The following is a 20,963-nucleotide window of genomic DNA, read 5'->3' on the forward strand; positions in this document are numbered from 1 at the left end:
CCACCCTCGACACCGTGGCCGTGGTTGACGCCGATGCTGCCGTCAATGCCGGCGTGATGTTCGATGTCGACGCCGCCGCCAACGCCGGCTCCGACGCCACCTCCGATGCTGGCACCGATCTCCTTGTGGACGCTAAGACCGGCATCGACACCGCCAAGAGCACCCGCGGCAAGTAGACTGTAAAAATATTTTTTGGAAGGGGGAGCGTCAGCGACCTCGTTGCTGGATGTCGCGACGTGTCGATCGCATCGACCGCCGTGGACCCGTCGCAATGCTACACTCACGGGAGGAGGAAGGTCCTCTTGTGGTTGAGGACCTCGTCACGCTCGAGGAGGCCGTCTCGGATGCTGAAGGTGCGCTTCTCGAGGCGACCGGCATCGGCGTGGGCGAGGAGCTCATCGAGGCCAAGCGGCTCGGGCGAGGCCTCGACCGAGTTGGCCAGGGCGCCCAGCGCCACTGCAGCGACGACAAAGTTGGTAAAGGTGACCATCTTTGCGTTGCGTGCTTGGGTGTGAAAGTGTGGAAAGGATGTCCTTGAAGGATGCTTGGTTGAATGAGACCGTCTAGGCCGCGTAGAGAGAGAGAGAGAGAGAGAGAGGGAGATTTGCAAACGACCGGCGTAAGTGAGAGTGAGATAAAAGGAGAGGCGCAAGCGCTCGTGGCAAGACTGAGAAAGTGGAGAGAGGGGAGGGGAGTGCTAGCGTCCCTGTCGGGAGGAGGAGGTTGGATGGAGAGACGGCGATGGACTTTTGCTCGAGGGGAGGGATCTTATACGCGCGCGTCGATATCGAGGCTGCTGAAGTGACGCCCGTGCTCCGAGCCGGACAAGCCCCTCTACAGGCCGAGGTCAGAGGTGCCACTCCCCTGCCGCATCGCAAGCCGCGGCATTGGCATCGACGTCCAAGAGATGGCGGCACGGAGCGATCCATCACGTATTGCTCCTCGAGAGGATGGGTGCGGAGCGCGAACCTGCTTGACGTTTCTGCTCGCAGGCAGAGAGACATGGCGCGCGCCGGTCAAAAGGTGGGCGCAGGCCAATTAATGCTGGCTGCATGGTGGCGGGCATAGTTACCTCCAATGTACGTGTCTGAAAGGAGGCAACAATGGCGTCGAGCGGCTCGACTCCGTCTCGACTAGGCTTCCGGTCTCTTACAGTATCCCGTCGGCCCATGTCCTTGGTCGAAAGCCGACGCGCCAGGCCCACGCTGCCAAAGTAACGCTGCCACTTGGACGCGGTCCCTGCGCACTCGCCAAATGGCGCTTCTATGTCTGGCAGGCCAGCCAGTCAAGCTCCCGCCCCTGTTCGTATACCAAACTTGCAGTCGATCGCGCCTGGAGATGTCGGTCTGTGGATGCCAGACTGCCGCCGGGAGTGGTCGTGTCTCTGTCGCTCGGAACGAGCGGAGGGGCGCGGGGACACTGTTGGCAACAAGCCCGGGCAACTTGGCTACACCCCCTTTGGTCGACCAGCTTCTGACTCGAGCTTCAGGGCAACGATCAGCGTTGGCAGGATCGACGACCATGTCTGGGCGCTATATGGAAAACGCCTTGCAGGGTTGAGCTCGGGAGAGAGGATGGTCAGCGCGGCGACCTCCGGCGCCACGGACGGTTGCAACCTCTGCCGGATCGGCGGACCGCCTCTATTTTGCCCTGCTGGGATCGAAGCGAGGGCTTGGTGGATGTGGGCGGTCAATGGCATGAATGGGGAGGCGAGGACGAGTGCAGGGATCCCAGCTCGGCCGCGTCGACTGGCAGGACGAGGTGGCTGGGCGTTGGTCGAGGCGAAGGAAGAGGCACGAGCGGAGTGGCAAAGCCATGAACGAGGATGATGGAGCGCCCGATGCCGCCCGTGATCCTCGACTCTGGCCGTCTCAGTCGCCGTAAGTGAAAGCCCACGTACGGGGATGTCTTGGTCTAGGGCGCGGAGCTACTACTGGTGCATCGCGTTCGAAAGGTTCATTGACTGGGCAACACGCCTCAAGAACAACCAGGGTCACTCGCCTTTGCAAGGCCTCGGGGCCACGGGGGCTCGAGGGCATGGCCCGAGGGGCGAGGGGCCAAGGCTTGGGTGACGGTGGTCGACGGAACACGAAGATGAGGACTGAATCCAGGGGAAGAGCGGCGGGCGGCGGGCCGAGGGCCCCTGGGAAGGCTGCGGCGGCGTACCTATGTGCAGCCAACTGGCGCCTGGGCGGAAGGGTGCAGCGTGTTCGCATGAGGCCAAGCGCCCAGCCGGTCGGTCCATCTGGCGCCCTCTTGCTTCGCCCTCGCTCGCGTCGCATGCACGGCGAAGATCCTTCTTGTCTCGGCCTCAAATTGATCCCCATCGCTTCCTCCTCTCGACAGGCAGGAAGGAGGTGGGATCTGGAACGGATCGACCATATCGCGCGGCTTGGCAAGACCAGTGCGGACCACGATCACGGAGTCGCACACTTCTTCAAGCCTGGTCGTGCATCTGTCATTTGGTCGATCAATCTGTGTCAGCGCACGATAGGAGAAGGTCCTCGAGGTGGCTACTACCGTCCCCTTGCCGTTGCGCCAGCAAGAAGCCCGACAGGTATGCAGGCCGAGGGATCCGCCTGCCTTGGACGTCGGGTTGTCGTGACCTGCTGAGCAACCGCGTTGCGGCTTCCTCGTCACCCTAGCCTGGCCTACTTCTCTGCAGCCGTGCGACATGGTGGCCTAGATAGGCGCAGGCTACGTACTGCAGCGAGCGGGAAGCCTTGCAGTGCTCTAGTCAGCTTGCGCGGCGTAACCGTACCCGCCCGGTTCGCTCGCTTGCCGCTCGGGCTGCTTCGATGCCGCTTCACGGGTTCGACGCCCAACGCCCACCCAGCAGCGGGCAGGCAGGCTGGCAGGCAGGCGGATACCCTTAATGAATCTCGATGGGCGGATTGCCACAACCGCTTTATCCGAGGTGCCGCCGCCGTCACGCCCTGCTACAGACGGCATATGCCAACGGTGGTCACGGACAATGCTTCGTTGTGTACGTATGCATCCCTTCGACTTGGCCGGCATAGAAGCAGAACTGCACAGCACATCACGACTGTATGTAGCCCGACGCCCAGCCAGGCCAGAAGCACGTCGACCTTCTTCGGCGGCGATGGCTGCTGTGCCGGTGTGAGTTGAAATCGAGGACGAAAGCTGTTCCCGCTCAGCCTCGCCCCGTCCTCGGACTCCCGGTGGTCATTCAGCCCGTTCGTTGTTGTCCCGTTTCCTCGCAGTGCGCCCCGCCCTGCTCGGCTCTCGATCTGGCCGTTATGGCGAAGCAACATCTGGCAGTGCTGCTGACGGCAGCCGACCGGCCGGCGCGTCAACCCACCCAATATAATGCTTCCCGCACGTTGCCGTACATTCGGCACCAGCATCTCCTCGATCTGCGTTGGCCCGTCTACAGCACCGAGATGTCCATGTTCGGGTTCCGAGCTGCTGCTCCTCCTAAACCGACTCAGCCCGATGCGTGTGCGCTGTCTCGGACCAAAGCAACGGAGAGTGGCCGAGTGTTGGTGCGATCTTGGTCCCTCTTCAGCGAGCTGGGCCTCGACGGCGCTTCATGTAGCTCGAGCTGCACAAGCCAATGTACGTGATCAGCTGGGGTTGAACGTTAAGAAATACGACAAAGGCGATCAGCATGTTCTTTCTTCTACTCTCACGCCCCACGTTCTCAGGCTACCGCACCTCGCTGCGCGCAGGGTATCGCTGAAGGTCCGAGCGGTGCAGGCCAGTGCGCGCGGGTACATACATACGTACCTACATAGAGCTAGTGTGTAGTACGTGTAGGTGCGGTCTTTGAGGAGCTCTTTCTTCGAATGTCTGCCGTATGTACATATGTACATACAAAAGGTCTGACTGTTAGACACACATACAATGCCAGGATGTTGGAGGTCGGATCAAGGAGCCGTACAGTAACGCACCTCGTATCGTCTCCGTTTACGGAACGGAGCCCATCGAGCAAGTTACGGTCAGTCAGGCCAGGCAGGCTACTGCACGACGGGTGGCGGAAGGCGCGGCGCTCGGTACATATGAACCACTACCACTCACCACACGGGCTTCGTTCGACAATGAGCAGTCCTCGACTCTTACTGCAAGTGATCGTTGTGGGCCTCCCATCGGGGACGAGCGGTCACCTACGGTGCCCCGCTCGACCAACCGACGTCCATCGAGCCACGCCAAGGTGTGACTCGTGCCGATCCGGCCGACTTTGCGATCGACGCAACCATAGGTCTCGTATAGTACGCCGACCGACATCTGCCGCAATAGATTGACGATGATCGGCGCACCCGTCCGAGCCGAGGGGACCCCCAAGTGCAACTGCGCGCCCTTCGACGTCCGAGTGTCGGTCGGTCTCCGGAGACCCAAACGCCGGCTGCACCGCGGACAACGAGAAGCCGGATCCCAAGGGGGCAGGCATTCACTGTCTCGGTGCGGTGAGGAGGCCGATGCTCTCGACCCACGATCCGTTGGACCCATACAGTCCCACGATGCGGTGTCCTCTTTGCGGTTCTGACCAGAGGCGGATCGCGGCGGACGGAGGGCGGGCGCAGGCCTCGATCAGATCGAGCTCGCCGACCGCTGTATCCGGCGCCGAGCGGGGACGGGAACGGGGACGGACTCACCGAGGACCCTCAGACTCCCACCTCCAGCGTTGCCTCTCATCCCGCTCCTTCTCCCGCTCCGGAGCACGACTTCGATGGCATCGATCCACGCGCCGCAGCGCACCTCGAGCCTCTCGATCTCATCGTCGGGCCCGACATCGAAGTCCGAGGGGCTCCCACCCATCGGACCGTAGGTCTGCACCGCTCCGTTGTTGTAGACCAGCGCGAGGCCATCGAACGCGGCTCCGGCATGGATCTGAGGACGCCAAAGGGGCGAACAGAGAAGGAAACACAAGGACATCGTTAGACGAGGACCTGGGCAGCCTCTTGAGCTTCCTGGCTCGGGACATGCCGTCGGCACCCACCTTGATCTTGACGATCCTCGGCGCCTGCCCCATCGCCTGCTGCTGCTCGTGGAGGAAGGCGTGCATCCACTTGTTGTCGCTCTCCCTGCCCAGGAACGTCCCCTTGACCACCTGCATCTCGCCTTGCCCGCCGCCGCCCCGCACGCGGACCTGCTGGGCTACGCCGTTGTTGAAGAAGTCGTCGACCTCGACCTGCCGCATGTTGCAGGCGACGATGTTGAGCTTGACGCGCGCGTCTGGCGGCCGCGAGGCCAAAGGCGTGTGAGGCGAGATCCGGCCCCACAGGTACTCGGGCGTGATCATCGTCTCACGCGGCGGCGGCGGCCCGGCGAGGCCCGTCCATTCGATATGGTCGCGGTACTCGCCGTTTACCTCGATCTCGATCGAGGCGATTCCGCTGCGGCACTTGATCAGGCATCCCTCCATTGTCGCGTCCGCCTGTGGCTCCGCGTCGTTCCAAGCCTTCCAGTCCTCTGGGCTGTTGGACCCGAGGAAGGGCAGTGGCGGGTCGGAAGAGATGTAGAAGCATGGGTGCCATCTCGCCCGCAAGGCCTGCGCGCGGTGGACGTGGAAGTGGGCCGCGTCGTTGCCGGCGTGGATCGGCGCAAACACGTTGCCACCTCGAAGCCCGTTGCGGTGGCAGGCTGGCTCGCTCGTCATGAAAGCACGGTTGAATTCGACGTAGCCCCTCGCCATCAGGCCAGAGGGCCAATGCGGGTTGTTGAGAGCGTGGCCGGCCTCGTGAAAGAAGGCGCCAGAGCCGATGTTGAGCGTCTGCCAGGCTGTGGGGCACTCGTCAAGGTCGTTGACGCAGCACCGCTCGTCGGTCCTCTCCGTGTCCAGGAACGCCGCTGTGACCTGGTCGAGCGACGACGGGGCGGCCCACAGCCAGTGGCTTCCCATGACACCGTGCGAGGTGCGACCGGGACCGCCGGATCCCACCGCGGCGTGGGCGCGGATCAGGCGCATGGACGGATCGTACTGCGTGTCGAGCACCAGCACGGCGACGGGCGACCAGTGCAGCTCGCGCGGCGTCGCGGGATCCATGAGCGCCTCGTGGGCAAAGTTGAACATGGCTCCGCCGTTGCGAGCATTGGCCTTTTGCTGGGCGTTTTCAGGATCGCGGAACTCCCTGAGCGTCCGCCTGGAGCGGAGGAGGTGGATGCGAGGCATCGTCTCGATACTTCTGCGGATCTGCGGGGACGAGTCGGATGCGCTGTCGTCGAGCTGGAAGGAGCGGCGGCCGAGGTTGTGTCTGCGCATCTGCTCGGCGTGAAAGGCCTGCCAAAGGTAGGCCTGCAGGGCAAAGCGACGCTTGACCTCGGCGAGCCCGCCCGACTTGAGGGCCTCTCGACGTGGACCGGGCGGAGCGTCGACAATGGCGGCATCGTGAGCTGTGGGACGAGGTCTGTCGAGGTCGAGGTCGCGGAGCTTGTCCATCGTCTTGGCCATGAATCCGCGCATCGACTTGGCAGCGGGTTTTGAGCTTCTGTCCGGGGCCGGCGGTGGTGGTGGGCCCGATGGCGCCTGTCGGCCATCGTTGTGCCATACGGGAGAGTCTGCCGCTGCAATGATGGCGAGATGGAGTGGTGGGCTGCGCGGCTGGACAAAGACGACTTCGAGGCTCTGGCTCTCTGCGCTGGGGTCGTTTGGTGTCGTGGGTCGGGTGGCTGGCCCGGCGTGCAGCAGGAAGGTGAGTCGGTTGCGCCCGGGCGTGAGCGGCACGAGCGCCTTGAAGTGGCCGTGATTGACCTGCCACACGACGGCGTCGAAGCCGCTGTGATCGTCGGGCAGGACGGTGAGCGCGGCCTGTGCTCCAAAGTGATGCGAAGTAGCCCTGCCTTCGATGAGCAAAAGGCGATGGAAGACGTGCTCGCCGGCGGCGATGTTGGCAAAGCTGAGTATTTGGGTCATGGTCGAGCGTCGGTGTGCGTCATCGACTTTCTACGGCGATGGTGAGGGCTGTGGGGGAGGGAGAGGAGAAAAGGACAGAATAGAGGAGAAGCGAAATTGCCGTGATGGTAGGCAGCAGAGATGGAGCGAAAGGGAACCTTGCGGTCTGGGCCTGCCTGCAGTGCCAAGACTGGGGCCGGCAACGTCGATCGTAATGGCCAGGGTTGTCTACGAAGGCGGCGCGTTAGTTCTCTGCCGGCAGTGCGCCAGCCATGCTGCACCTCGATGTTACTGCGGTACGGCATCGCTGAGAGTGCAAGTCGATCGACCGACGCGTCAAAGATGGAGACGGAGGCAGTGATGATGATGGTGATGGCGGTGGTGGCAGTCGGGTAGTGAAGGGCAACCGTGGTTTGCCAGGTCGATTGGCCCGAGCGCCGAGGGGGGACGGGGGTGATCGGAGGCTGCATGACAATGTCGGCCGCGGATCTGCAGCATTGCAGCATGCCATGCGGGCTGCCCGCCTGGCCCCCCTGCCAGTGTACAACCTCGGCGACTTCTTCGGTCAGTGGGGGGAATGGCGGGGAGCAGCCCTCGGCCATTGGTGAGTGGCGAACCCAGCCACCCACGGCATACTGTACCTCTCGACCACCACCGCCATCCCCCGTCACTCGCCCAACACCAAAACACAACCGGCCATGCTCGCCACCCGCACCGCCCTCCCAAGCCTGGCACGCCAGGTGGCCAGCCGCTCGCACCTCGCACCGGCCCTGGCACGCAACCTCTCCACCACCCCGAACCTCCTCACCAAGCACAACGGCAGCGACCGCAAGCCAGACGCAAAGGACAAGGCGGCAACGGCGGCGACGGCGGCCAAGCTCGACAAGCCGCCCTTTGCGCGCACCGTCGACGAGGTCACCATCCCTTACCCGGACGACTCGACCCGCCACCCGTCCAAGGACGTCGGTCACAGCACCACGGGAGGCAAGGTGGGTCGGCACACGCAGCGCACCCTCGCCAGCTTCAGCATGGAGGGCAAGGTGTGCGTCGTCACCGGCGCGGCGCGAGGCCTGGGCAACCTCATCGCCCGCACCTTTGTCGAGTCCGGCGCCAACCACGTCGCCGTGCTCGACCTCAAGCCCGACGAGTGCAAGCAGGCCGCCGACGACATCGACGCCTGGTTCACCCAGCACGGCCAGACCCAGCCCGGCGAGCTCTCGGTCGAGGGATACGGCTGCGACATCTCAAACGAGCAGGCCGTCCAGGACACGTTCCAGCGCATCCGCCAAAAGTACGGCCGCATCGACGTCGTCGTCAACTCGGCGGGCATCGTCGAAAACTTCCCCGCCACCGAGTACCCGACGGAAAAGATGCGCAAGCTCTACGACATCAACGTCCACGGCTCCTACTTTGTCGCCCGCGAGGCCGCCAAGCACATGCTCGCCGACGGCATCCGCGGCAGCATCGTCCTCGTCGCCTCAATGTCGGCCGCCGTGACAAACATCCCGCAGCCGCAGGCGCCCTACAACGCCTCCAAGGCCGCCGTGCGCCACATGGCCGGCTCGTTTGCCGTCGAGTGGGCCAAGGCCGGCATCCGCGTCAACTCGCTCTCGCCCGGCTACATGCTCACCTCGCTCACCCGCACCATCCTCGACAGCAGCCCAACGGGCAAGGAGCTCAAGCAGACCTGGGAGAACCTCACCCCCATGGGCAGGATGGGCAACCCAGAGGACCTCAAGGGCGCCATCATCTACCTCGCCAGCGACGCCAGCGCCTTCACCACCGGAACCGACCTCCTCGTCGACGGCGGCTACACGGCCGTCTAGTCGCGCCCCCCCCGCTTCCTATCGTAGCCGATGGCAGCTTCGTCTCATAGAAGGTCATCACGACGTTGATGACCGAATCAGGAATAGAAGAGGATCGCAGCCACCGTCCGATCGTCAGAGGATAATCCGATACTCCGAGATCCGTTACGAAAGGCGGGCTGGCCGGCGCCAGGCCGCATTGGTATATGGGTAGGGGGTCATGAAGCCTTCTAGTCGAGCGACACCCTGGTCGCGTTTTGCTGCGGCACCATGCCCAGGCTGTTGGGCGCCGCGGCGGCGTCGTTGTACGCGACGCCGTCGTGCTGCGGCCGAAGGTACAGGCTGTCTTCGGCGTATGCGCCAGGACGGGAAGCGGCGGCGGGGGCCACGGCGGGTCGAGCGGTGGGCGGGTCGATGTGTCGATCCAGATCGAGCACCTCGCCCTTGCTCGAGTCGCGCGCGCGCCGCCGTCGGACGCCGCCGAAGCGGCCGATGCTGTCGTGCGCCTGCTTGAGCCCCTCGCGGAAGTTGAGCAGGCACACGATGCCATTGGCCAGCGTGAGGCCGAGCGAGAGCTGCAAGCGCGTCGGGCCGTGCCCCATACAGGGTCGACGTGGGAAGTCAGCACTCGTCTCGACCAAGCCCGCGACCGCCGGACGTCACTCACGATGGCGAACGCGGAGATGAAGGTGATCGTCAGGCGCACGTATTGGTACTGCGCCGCCGTGGCTGGCACCCAGACCTGCGTGAGCTTGTAGACGAAGCTGAGACGGCGAGTCGAATGCAAGAATGGCAGGTCAGCAGCGAGTCTACAATACCCGTCGGCGGCCCGTCAATGCACTCACTAGACGAGGCCGGCCAGCATCAGGAAGAGAGACAGCGCCATGAGCGACATGATCTCGCGCCGCACCGCAAAGGCCGCCTACAGGGATGGAATCGGTCGGGGAGCATCCAGGCCGTCAGCGAGATGCGCGCACCATAAAGGAAGGGCTCGACGACAGTGCTGCGGACTCACCGCAAACAGCGTCGCCACCGCCATCGGCACCGCGGCAATCGTGACGCCGTACTCCCAGTCCGTCGTATCCTGTCGGGGCAATGCAGAGTCACACGGGGCAGATCACGGTCAGCCGGGCGCACTGCATAGCTGCAACGGGACCGTCTTGAGCCACACTCACGGCGACCAGGATCAGGTAGAAGATGGTGAACCCGACCTGCAAGAGGGGGTGCGGAAAGGCACAAAGCGTCAGCACAGCCGTGTCGTGTGGCTCTCCTTCCGCTCCCGGCAACTCACGCCAAAGAAGAAGGTGAACTTGAGCAGCACGATGAAGGTCTGGTACCACATGAACATGCTACGGATGCGCAGGTCGGCACCGATCTTTTGATAGATGATCCAGCCAAACTCGGTCCAGAGCTTGGCGGTCCAAAACAGGATGGGGATCTCAAACACAGCGCAGACGACCGTGACGCCAATGAGGAGGCGATGCACCTGCGGGTAGAGGACGCGCTCTGCGCGGCAGAGCCGGTTCTCGTCAAAGGGGCACGGGATGCTGGGGCGGAAGCTGTCCTGGGCCTGAATCGCATCCCGGACCTGCATGATCTCGAGCCCGGCCGCGATGGCGAGGGCAACGTTGAAGATGCTGACGCCAATGACCTGGATCGAGTTCTTGAGCCGCACCGCGTCGAGGGTGATGGCGACCTGAAAGATCATGCCGAACACGAAAATGGCCAGGTAGACCGAGACGGTCTTGATGTCCTGCACCTGATTGCTGATGTCGGCGGTGATCCGCCCAAAGACGATGCCCGCCAGCACGATGACGACAACGGCCTCGATCGAGACGGTGAGGAGCAGGCCGCCGGCGCGCTTTGAGGGTGCACGAATCAGAGCATCGCTACCGGTCAGGCGGGATCCCTTGGTCTCGTAGCTCTTTGTGATGGAGCGGCCGCCGTCCTTTTCACGATCACGGTCCGACGAGGCCGGCGCGGTGGTCGACGAGTTCGGACGCGGGGAAAGGATCGAGTTGCTGGCCAGTACGGAGGGGGGCTCGCTCGGCGGGGCAGGTGATGTGATGATGGGCGGGATGGGCGAAGCCAGCCTTCCGCTGTTGAACCCGCCGGCGGGCGCATCGGCGATGTAGCCGTTGGTGTTGGCAGGAGCCGGGTCGGCGCTCGGGGTGAAGTAGGCCGAAGCGGCCGATCCTGGCCTCAGACTCGATGCTGCCGGGCTGAGCAGGGATGTAGGCGGGCGGGACGAATGCGGCGAGGGTGGAAATGGGTTGTAGAAGCTCGGGCCATTGTTGGCCATTGTTCCACGCCCGTGATCCTGCTGCTGCTGTTGCCGCTGCTGCTGATGCTGATGCTGATGCTGTGGCTGCGGGAACGCGGCAGCTGGACCGGGCGAGTAGGTTTCCTGGTAGGCTTGGTAACTCATGGCGTTGGCGGTTCACAGGCGACGGCACCTCGGCGGTCACGCCAATGGACGCCAAAGTGGAGTAAGGAGGGCCGTGAGCGGAGGGTATCAACTGCTTGCCGGGAGATGCGGGTCCGGCATCGGAGGTGGGTATACGTATCAAAAGGGCGTGTGGCGGAATGGACGGGTGGACGGCACAGCAGTGGTTGCCTCTAGAAGGAGCGGGAGCGAGATGCGATGGCAGGATGATGGTGTACGGGAGCAAGCCGAGAGGCAATTTAGAGCTCCCGCCGTGGACAGTCTGGCCCTGGCCTGGCCTGGCCTGGCCTGGTTCGCCATGCAGGATCGGCAGCGGGAGACCAGCAGCAGCGGAAGAGAGAGCAGGCCAGCTGTGATGGGCGGGATCCCCACACAACGATTTTCAGCTCGCTTTTCCGACCCCCCTTTTTCCCCTGCAAAGTGACCGCCGAAGGCTGCAAGAGCACAGAGAACCTCGGCACAGGACCACATCAGGAAGGGAGCGCTCCGCCATGGCGCTCCCCGCCTGGCCAGGCATCAGCCACCACCATGTCCACAATCTAACCAAAGCACGATAGATGTCGCACCGCCCGTCGCGCTGCACACGGCATCACTCCGAGGGCTGCTGCCGGTGCTGGTGCTGGTCGTGGTGCAATGCAGCGGAATGGATATGAACGAGGTTGACAGGATGGCCCGGTCACAGCCGCTAGCCCAGTACATTGCTCTTCTTCTTCTTCTTCTTGCCGCCCTTCTGAAACGTCCTCCAGCCTGACGCCGTACGACAAAACGCGGTGATGAACAGTCGTGTCAGCGTCTCGTCCGAAGTGAACCTTCAAGAACGACCTATGGGCACTCGCTCACCTGCGACTCTGCTGTCCCGGCTGGCTTCCCAGGCCGTCTGCTCTTCGGCCTTGCGCTTCCGCTCGCTGATGGCCTCTTCCTTTTTCCTCTGCGCCTCTCCCTCGGCCTGGTGCTGCATCCGTATCGCTCTGCAGGGTCATCGCAAGGGGCAGAAAGGTCAGCCACAGCGCTGCTTTCGACCGGCAGACCGACGATGACCACTCACTTTCTTCGCCGTAGCTCGTCGTCGACCATGAGCTCCTTTGTCGCCTTCCGTACCCGCTCCTCCCACGGCGGCACGAGATTTCTGAGGCGGCCGTCGTCTCCGGGCGTGGTAAAGGGCAATCCGAGCTCCTTGAGCACCATCATCCGCGCGTCCATGACCGTCTCGTCGAGCGTCTTTCGCTTGTCCTCGTCTAGCAGGTGTGAAGAAGCCTTCTTGAGCAGGTCGAATGCCTCGATGGCCCGCTCTGCAGGAACGCGGGTGGAGAGAGACCAGGCATGGTCAGCAAGGTCCGTCGAGACGTCGGCTTGCCGGCTGCGCGTGCAGCACGGCCTGGACACGAGACTCGGGCACTCACCGTGCTTGACCTTGTCGGGGTGGATGAGGAGCGATTTTTTTCGGTAGATCTTGTTGATCTCTTTGTCATCGGCCTCGAGCGGCACCTCGAGCACATCGTAGGGGTTGAGGCGGAATGCAGATAGGATGCGATCGATTTCGAGCTGCTGGAAGAGCGAGTTGCGTTCGCGGTCTGGCGGATCCGTGCCAAGGGCAGCAAAGTCAGCGCACAGACGACGACGAGTGACATGCCGCTGCGAAGCTGCACTCACTGAGCAGCCTCTCTGCCTCTGCAGCATCGATCTCAGGCTCCGGGTTGGACGCTTGAGGTGGGGATGGTGGCCCGGGAGCGCCGGGGAGCGAAGAGGTCGATGCTTCTGGCGGCGGCGGTGGTGGTGGTGGTTGCGGCGGGAGGTGGCTGTGTATTGCTGGCGGTGGCGGTGGTGGTGGGCCCGGCGGTGGCCCTGGCGGTGGACCCGGTGCCGGCGGTGGTTGCGACATCCTGACAGGCAAGCAAGCGGGCGGTAGGTGGTGGCGGCGGTGGTGGCCTGTTCCAAAGGGGGTCGGTCGGTGGGTCGTGTGGGCTGCGCCTGGCCGGCGTCCAAAGGGTTCAGCTGGCCTGGCCAACGCGACCCCCCAAAAACTCCACATTCTGGCGCGGCAGGCAGACTCGCACGAGTGAGGCAACCTCTCCGGACCCACCATTCCCGCGTCCTGCCCGATTTCCAGCCGCCGGCTCCGTCGCCACAACTCCAACCCCCCTTGAAGTTTTCAACGAGGCAATCAACAGAGCCACCTGCATTGTGACACAAGCCGGTCCGCCATGGAGCGAGTGCGGGGCATGACGTGCACATATGTATTCCACCTGGCCTTGTGTCGCCCAACAAGCAAACAAAAAACAAGCGCCAATTGTCGTGCGGCTCTGCGCTTCCCCCCCTGGAAAAAAATCGGGAGGCCGTCGTGTCGGGGACAAGACCACGCTGTTGGGCCGTGGCCTGGCCCTGGTTCCAGACACGGGCCGAAGGCAAATTAAGAATCTCGTGCTGGCAGACGCGAAGGCCGACTCGAAAAGCATGGCCTGGCCCGGCATGGCATGGCGGTGCGAACGCCGAGACACCATGCAGCGGGCTCGGTATCGCTGGAAGGATATCGTTATGGTCCGTGGCATCCGAATCCGCAGGTTGCCAGCGTCCCGACCTCACGGCTCTGATAGAAGGCTACTGAAAGCAAGCACACCCTGTACGACAGCAAGCCGCTCTGGAGCCCAGCCCTGGCTGCGACGTTGGGCCCCGCTCAGACCCACGGCAACCGTGCTACGGTACTCTACCTCGGGCACGACTTTGGCGCGGGCGGGCGCGGCGGACCTTGATCACGTTGAAGTCCGAGACGAAGATCTAGACGCAAATCATCGGCCATCGTTGGCCGGCCCGGTCCATGACCGCCCGAGCGCAATCATGGTACCTTTCTCTGCGTCGACGGGCGTTCAAACCAATCTGCTTACCGTTGCGTACGTCGGCGCAGGCTTGGGAGAAGCCACAGAAACCGGACAGGGCAGGCAGCATCGGCCGGCCAGCGGTCCGTCGACCGACTTTGGCCGGTCGATGGAAGTGAGCAATCGTGTCGAGCGACGTTTTGCGCCCCTTCATGGCAGATCGCAGAGGGCAGCGGGAGGCAGGACAGCATGATGGCCAAATGCCGCGTGGAGCAGCGACGGCGACGGCGACAGCCACGACGAACGGTGCCGGTCCCGGTGCATATGGGCGGCGTCTGATGCAACATGCATGGCACGCTCGAGAACGCTGTCGTGTGTCTCCGCTCCGACTCCTTCTGCCTGCATGTTTGCTTCCCATCTGACAGCGCGCTTGCCAGCCAGCTGGCCTCTTCATCCTGCGCGGTACGCCCAGACCTCTGGGCGCACGCCAACCAGCCTGCCGAGCGAGCTGCAAGATCGACCGATTGTCTGCCGTGACCTCCTGCTGCCTGCTGATGATTCCCATGCCATCGCTGCCGTAGGAACCATTATTGGGCTGCCTGCCTGCCAAGCTACGCATTCATGTGTACTGCTGCTGCTGCATGGTCTCGCTGCGCCAAAGGGCCCATCCGCAGCAGCCATGATGAGGTCCGGTCAAAGTCTTTTGCCGCTGCCGGTGCAGCACTCACCCAAGCCCTGAGCCAGTCGCCTCCGCCGCCGCCGACGCCTGCAGGGACAGGGCCCAGCGTGCGTTGGCCCTGCGCCGGACTCCTGTCGGAGCACAATGCAGAGTGGCGGGATGGGGCAGAGGGACCCCAACAACCGTGTACAGCGACTCTCGACGGTCGCCCGAGACCGCAGGGCAAGGCGAGGCGGTGCCCAAGGTACGTTTGAATACACTTCCGATCCTCGTCTGCTTCGACAGGTACGTACGTGTTGCGGTTTCTGTTTGACCGTATGTTTGGGTGTCACAGATTAGCGCTGGCCGAGTGGAATCTAGTCCCATCGACAGTCGCAGTGGAGCGCCGCGCCAAGCCAAGTAGTAGTGGTTCTTACGGCAAGCGATTGCTTTGATTGCTCTGGCTACGTTTCTCCTTCAGCACTTACATACCTAGCTCTGGACGCCACGCCACACCACACCACGCCTGGTAGGGCGTCATGGCAGCTAAACAATTAGTGTCATTTCATTTAAACCTCGCCGCAGCCGTTCGTGGACGCTACCATAGCTGTAGGACGGGCGGGCCTCTCGAGCGTATCGTCGTGGGCCTTTGCCTGCGATGATCGTTGCGCTGACGCGTCAGCAAGGCAGCCGGCAGCAGTGGGCCGAGCGCTGTCACGCCGAGGACGGTGCCTGCCGTGATGATGCTCGGGCCGCTCCACGCCCCACGATGATGGCGTGGGGGACGACGACGACGACGACAACGATGCGGGCCTCGTCAGCTCGAAGTCGGGGCAGTTCTAGTTCGAGCTATGTACCGGCGCACCTCTTTCCGATTGCGATGGTGGGAGCCCAAGAAGGTGTGTTCTTCTTGGAGGGCAAGCCGGCAGTCTAGATGAAGCTGAGACAGGTTCTTGCGCTTGCTCTTGGTCTAAAGATGGAAAGAGGCGAAGCCCCTCTGTATGTTGTGCTGGGGCGGCCTGTGTGTCGGCGACGCCGAGTTGGTCCGGTCTCGGCGCCCTCGCTTAGCCAGCCGACTTGCCCGACACCTCAACTTCAGTTCTTTGGCCGCCCCGTCGGTCGGCAAACGACGACCCAAGAGAGAGAAGAGAGAGAGAGAGAGAGAGAGAGATGCCCAGCCAGAGAGAGATTTCCTTGCCTGCCTTCTGACTGCCTCTATCTCAGCCTTCTTCGCGGGCCGCCTGTAGGTACGGTATCCGCCCGCCGTCTGGCCTGGCCTTGCTCGGTCCTCGTTCCGGGATTCCCATGCAGGCCCTGCTGCCAGCCTGCACCTGGGCGCCCAACGTGAGCGCAGCAGACGTATGTACGTCCTTGTTCATTCTTGACGCCCGCACGCTTTTGTTGACCGCGCCGGCCTCCCCCTCTTCGATGCGTCGTCGTCGTCGAGGCAGTCCAGGGCGGTTCGGCAGCAGAATCACCGCAAGGCTCGAGGGCCTCGACGGCATCTGCACCGATCCTCGACGTTCGAGAGGCCAGCAGGCAGGTCCGGGCGTGGCAGAAGCGTGCATGCTGCTCATGGGTGCGTGGGTCGCATGCACAATTTGTCTGCGACATCGCCCGCATGCCGTTGACGAGGACGGGATGCCGTAGCCGCAGGTCGAGGTGTCATCCTCGCAGCGTCCACCAGCGATGCGTCTCCGTTGAGCAGAGCCTCCAAGAGGCAGCGACCTCATCGCCGTTGTCCGGCCCTGAGCATCGTTGGGGCGGCTAGCTACAAAAACGAGACCATCATCGTCTCGCGACTTCATTCACCATCCCCCTCCCCCTTTCGTATCAACATCCCTCGTCCCTCGTGCCACATTGGTCCTCCCGGTCAACACAAGGCACACGACGCTCATCCTGCCCTGGTACCTGTGGCGGCGGTCCCACCCACCATTTAGCACGCGTAGCGCCGTCATCAGGCAACGCCTGACCCAAGGAAAACAGATCCCACGCCAGGTGACATTCCAGGCCCTTCTCCCCCGACGATGCCCCACTACCGCAAGACATCCGAGATCCTGGCCGAGCTAAGGCAGATGGACCAAGTGCCGTCAGCAGCGGCCCACCAGAAGCGCTCGGCGTCGGTCAGCCACATTGTCCTCCCATCGACCTGGACCCGCACCAGCACCCCGTCGCAGGCGGCGGGGCATAAGAAGAAGGACCTCGCCCTCGATCGCTGCGCCACCTCGTCGTCGTCGCACAGCATCGCCTCGTCCTCTGGCGCCTCGTTCTCGTCGTTTGCATCTCGGTCCTTTCGTCGGCTGAGGAGAAAGCCATCGCTCCAAGACGCATCAGCATCATCAGCACCGCCCGCTCCCTCTTCCTCGTCGCTCCGCCACCTCGCCAGTACCTCGAGCCTGAGCTCCGCGTTCTTTGGCCATCCCTCGCTCCCCTCGTACCCGCCCTCGCCGTCATCATCTTCGTCAGCGTCGAGGACGCCCTCAATCTCGTCGTCGACGGCAACAATGACGCCGTCCTCCAGCAGCGGCCGCTCGTTCGCCTCGCGACGGGCAAAGCACATCCCCGACGACATCGTCATCATCTCGCGCACCTCGAATACGGCGACGAGCGCCTCGTCGAGCCTCTCCGCGTCGCCCGAGTTTACCAACCCCTTCGGTCCGCAGGCGGGTGCAGCGCCGACTGTGTTCGAGCTGGTACCCGGCACCCATCGCCTCCAAGCCGCCGCCGCAGCAGCAGCCGCGGCGGCATCCGCGACGAGGGCGCGCCACGGCTCCTCGGAAACGGACCGGTCCGAGTGCCCATCGCTCTACATGGACTCGTCGTCGGACTCGGCGTCGTCGAGCTGCGGCATCTCGACGTTTGGCGAGCTGGTCGACGCCTTTCCCGCCTCGTTGCAGCCTTCGCTCATCATCATCCCCGAAGGGCAGCGCGATGACAGCGTCCGCAAAAACGACGGCGATGACGACTTAGAGGCGCGCATCGAGTCTTCGTCGCTGCCGCCGACACCCATCACGCCCCACTTTCTCGGCCTCACCTGCTCGTTCCCAACGCCACCGGACCGTCGCACGCCGCTGCCCATGACCGAGGAGACGCTCAAGCGCCTCGAGGACGTCAAGCGCATCCCCACCGCCACGCCGGCCGCCGTGCACGTCGAGCAGGCCAGCGAGCCGGGCCCGCGAAGAGCCCTGGAGCTCTTTGCCGGCGAAGCCCGCGACTTTGTCGGCTCCGCCGTCCCACCCAAAGCTTGGCAGAACGCCGCCGGGCCGCAACCCGTCGCAGTCCACTTCTTCGACCTACTCTAGCGGATGCCCTTCCCGTGCCCCTCGTTCCTCTCGCCCCATCCTTCAGGCCCCCTCTTTCCCCCATACAGTCACCGATCGTTCCCACTCATATGCCTACCGTCCGCCATCATACCCGTCCTCGTCGTTCGTTTTGCCAACCACCGCCGGCCCCACTTGCAATGCCTCACCGTCCTCGCCGATCTCTGTAGCGAGAATCCGCTGTACTCTACCTTGTCGAGCGAGCCCACAAGCAATCGTCCAAACGCCATCCCTACATGCCGACGTATGTCGAAGTCAAGGCCAGGCCCAGCGTGCGTGTGCGCGGGGTATGACGGATGGTGGGCTGGTGGCTACCTAGACCTGGTGGATGAGGACGCGTCCCGGCTTCTCGAGGCCCGGCTGGAAGCCGTAGTAGAGCATAAAGAGCGACATGAGCGACTTTGGCCGCGCGCGCTCGTAGTTCCACTCGGCCGTGATGCGCTCGAGCTGGGCGTGGACCTCCTCAGCATCGCGGTCGGCGTCGATGAGCTGCACCATCCTTCCGTCGGTGATGAAGCCGCGCTCCTTGGCCGTCCGTCGCTCGTCGGCATCGGATGCGGCGCTGCGGGCCGGGCTGGCGTCGTCGGAATGCTGTGCTATCGGTCGTGGCGAAGCCGGATCCGCAGGCTGCTCGTCGGCCTGCGGCGGGTTGCCACCGTATCCCAGCGCCCTGCCGCTCGACTCGGCATGTTGCTGCTCTCTGCCTCCGTTCTGCATCGCCTCCACTCCTCCTGCCTCCTGTTCACCGCCGTCGACGCTGCCGCTCTCATCCCGCATCGCTTCATCCCCGTACACCTTGACGCCCGGCCTGTCCTCTTCTTCCCGCAGCCGCTGTCGCATCAGCCCCATCTGGACGTAGGTGGCCTTGACAAACACCTCGATCGTCTTGCGCGGGCCCACCGTCGAGCGAAATACGCGCGGGAGGAGGAACGGGTAGTCGGAAAAGTCGGTGTGCTTGGAGCCGCACAGCGTCATGAGCCAGCCGCGTGCGTTGGCATTGGCCCGCCGGCCGTCGAGGCAGATGCGTTTGAGCTTGGCAAAGTGGTCTTCCCATCTGTCGTCGTGCAGACGAGAGCGGGCAAGATTCGGGAGGCGGTCAGGCAACGGAGAACTCGATCAAGCGTGCAGCGTCACTGAGGAGCAACCCGTCGGCCCCCCCGGCCGCGCGCGCAGCGCACTCACATTGTGAAGCTCTCCGAGTTGAGCACGTAGACGGGCTTCTTCATCTTGCCCCTGGCCTCGTGGTCCTCGTCCGGATCCCTGACGGGGGCCACCCAGGGGTCGAGGACGATGGCGAGCGGAAAGGGCCTGCACTTGTCCTCGCACCTCATCATCTCGAGCACAGTGGCGCCGCCAAAGCTGTGCCCGCACAGCGTCGGGAGCTGCAGGTCCAGCTTACCCTTCCAGTCCGAGAGCGGTTCGGCCTGCTTGAGAATCGAGTCCGACGGCAGCTGTTCGCTCGTCCCGTCGACGCCTCGGCCCGCCAGCTTGGTGCAGAGCTTGCGCGTCGAGCGGCGGACAATCTCGGGGCCGTGGCCCTGGTTGATCTGGTCGAGGACGTAGAGGCACTCTTCGATCTCGGCGTGGCGCATCTCGATCTGGTCGCGGCGGAGGTTGACCTCGTCGTCCGTCGGGCTGTCCGAGAACGAGTTGAGCCCGATCTTTTCGAAGCTGAAGTAGGGAACCTGCGCCTTTGGGTGAGACGGCCTGGCCTTGCCCTTTTCGTCGCCGCCGCCGCCGCCGCCGAGGCTATCGGTGCGCTGCGACTTGGACGGCGCCTCTTCGCCGCGGACGATGCTGCTGACGCCCGATCCGTCGCGGTGCTCGAGGGCGACGACGACGAGTCCGTAGCTCGCCAGCTCGCCGCAGAACTGCGAGTAGCTCAGCCGGTTGCCCGCGAGGCCGTGACTGAAGATGACGACGGGCAGTTGGGGCGGCAGCTGGCCAAAGTTGCCCGCCGTCGCGCGGTCGCCCTTTTGCCGCTGCCCCTGTCGTCCCTGCTGCTGGTCCTGCTGCTGCTGGCTGCTCGAAGGCTTGGCGCGCTTGCGCAGCTTGTCCGGGTCGGCGAGCGGTGGGCCGGCGAGGGCGGGCATCTTGGCTCGCAGCAGCGTAAAGACGGCGGGCGAGGCGGGGATGGCAAAGGGCCCGTACTGGCCAAGGTACTTGAAGAGGGCGCCGACGCCCGTGTGCTTGGGACGACCGAGCCAGGCCACCTGGGTATATCGCCTCGCCTCGGCCTTTGCGAGGGGCTTGCACGGGTAGTAGACGGCGAACAGGACAGTCTCGAGGTGCAGCGTTGACGTCTTGGAACCCGACGTAAAGGGAGACCAGGTGGGCACACCACCCTCTCCGTCCCCCTCGTCGAGGCCGATGTTCTCTTCTGTCGCTGCCGCGTTGTGACCCGAGCTCTGGGCCGGCGACGAGCCCTGCGACGTGCTATGCTGGTGTGCGGCGGTGGGGTCTGCGCCTTTGGCCTTCGTAGCCTGGTCCTGGGCTCGCTTTGCCTCCCTCTTTGCCCTGCGAGTGGGACGGTTGAGCTCGTCGGGCTTGACGACGTTGTCGCAAAAGCTGCGTGGCTGGCGGACGGGGATCTCGAGATCGATGACGCCCACCTGGAACGGACCCGAGTAAGGCGGCAGGCCCATGGCTGTCGGTTGCTCTTGTCGACGCTGTCGGCGGCGGCGGTCCGCAGTGGTAAGAGGTCGAAGGAGATGAGCACCGTCAAAAGACGAGGCCGGAAGGAGATGATGGTGGCCGCTCAGAAGGGTCGAGGACGACAACGTGGCTCCGCGTCGCAAGTTGGCGCAGAGGAGCGTTCTGGATCAGGCACAGCACACGCTGGTCGTGCGAGACCACGCGGCGGCGTGCAGTCGTGCACCCTCGATGCCCACGCAGGATCGGACAGAGTCTTCTTAGGAGAGGCCAGAGGGATGGAGCCGGGCCCGCCGGTTGGCAGGGACGCGGGGCATGACGACTCGGGATCGTGGTCGGGATCGTCGGAGGGGCGCCGTGCGTCGAAGCCCGGATCTCGCAACCTCCCAAGCAAGCCGCGCGTGTGTGCCAGAGTGCGA

At 63.9% G+C, this 20,963-nt stretch overlaps 6 protein-coding genes across 6 annotated transcripts; 2 read left to right on the forward strand and 4 right to left on the reverse strand.

Moving 5' to 3' along the window:
- Nucleotides 1-4,411: 4,411 nt before the first annotated feature.
- PFL1_00163 (uncharacterized protein) lies at nucleotides 4,412-6,874 on the reverse strand (the record flags this gene model as incomplete). Its single annotated transcript, XM_007877660.1, has 3 exons — nucleotides 4,412-4,503; nucleotides 4,617-4,851; nucleotides 4,961-6,874. 3 exons carry the CDS (start codon nucleotides 6,872-6,874, stop codon nucleotides 4,412-4,414), a joined length of 2,241 nt encoding a protein of 746 aa, XP_007875851.1.
- A 677-nt stretch (nucleotides 6,875-7,551) lies between these two features.
- On the forward strand, nucleotides 7,552-8,679 carry PFL1_00164 (uncharacterized protein; the record flags this gene model as incomplete). The annotated part of the gene is made up of 1 exon (XM_007877661.1): nucleotides 7,552-8,679. One exon carries the CDS (start codon nucleotides 7,552-7,554, stop codon nucleotides 8,677-8,679), a length of 1,128 nt encoding a protein of 375 aa, XP_007875852.1.
- A 209-nt stretch (nucleotides 8,680-8,888) lies between these two features.
- PFL1_00165 (uncharacterized protein) lies at nucleotides 8,889-11,086 on the reverse strand (the record flags this gene model as incomplete). The annotated part of the gene is made up of 6 exons (XM_007877662.1): nucleotides 8,889-9,233; nucleotides 9,326-9,422; nucleotides 9,504-9,580; nucleotides 9,674-9,742; nucleotides 9,834-9,869; nucleotides 9,950-11,086. 6 exons carry the CDS (start codon nucleotides 11,084-11,086, stop codon nucleotides 8,889-8,891), a joined length of 1,761 nt encoding a protein of 586 aa, XP_007875853.1.
- A 703-nt stretch (nucleotides 11,087-11,789) lies between these two features.
- PFL1_06828 (uncharacterized protein) lies at nucleotides 11,790-12,983 on the reverse strand (the record flags this gene model as incomplete). The annotated part of the gene is made up of 5 exons (XM_007878173.1): nucleotides 11,790-11,851; nucleotides 11,945-12,072; nucleotides 12,150-12,393; nucleotides 12,505-12,675; nucleotides 12,755-12,983. 5 exons carry the CDS (start codon nucleotides 12,981-12,983, stop codon nucleotides 11,790-11,792), a joined length of 834 nt encoding a protein of 277 aa, XP_007876364.1.
- Nucleotides 12,984-16,599: 3,616 nt separating this feature from the next.
- On the forward strand, nucleotides 16,600-17,874 carry PFL1_00166 (uncharacterized protein; the record flags this gene model as incomplete). The annotated part of the gene is made up of 1 exon (XM_007877663.1): nucleotides 16,600-17,874. The coding sequence occupies one exon, from the start codon at nucleotides 16,600-16,602 to the stop codon at nucleotides 17,872-17,874; it is 1,275 nt and encodes a 424-aa protein (XP_007875854.1).
- A 333-nt stretch (nucleotides 17,875-18,207) lies between these two features.
- PFL1_00167 (uncharacterized protein) lies at nucleotides 18,208-20,537 on the reverse strand (the record flags this gene model as incomplete). Its single annotated transcript, XM_007877664.1, has 2 exons — nucleotides 18,208-18,946; nucleotides 19,075-20,537. The coding sequence occupies 2 exons, from the start codon at nucleotides 20,535-20,537 to the stop codon at nucleotides 18,208-18,210; spliced, it is 2,202 nt and encodes a 733-aa protein (XP_007875855.1).
- Nucleotides 20,538-20,963: the final 426 nt, after the last annotated feature.

Source organism: Pseudozyma flocculosa, assembly GCF_000417875.1.
Source record: "Pseudozyma flocculosa PF-1 unplaced genomic scaffold scaffold00001, whole genome shotgun sequence".
NCBI classification, from domain to species: Eukaryota; Fungi; Basidiomycota; class Ustilaginomycetes; order Ustilaginales; family Ustilaginaceae; genus Pseudozyma; species Pseudozyma flocculosa.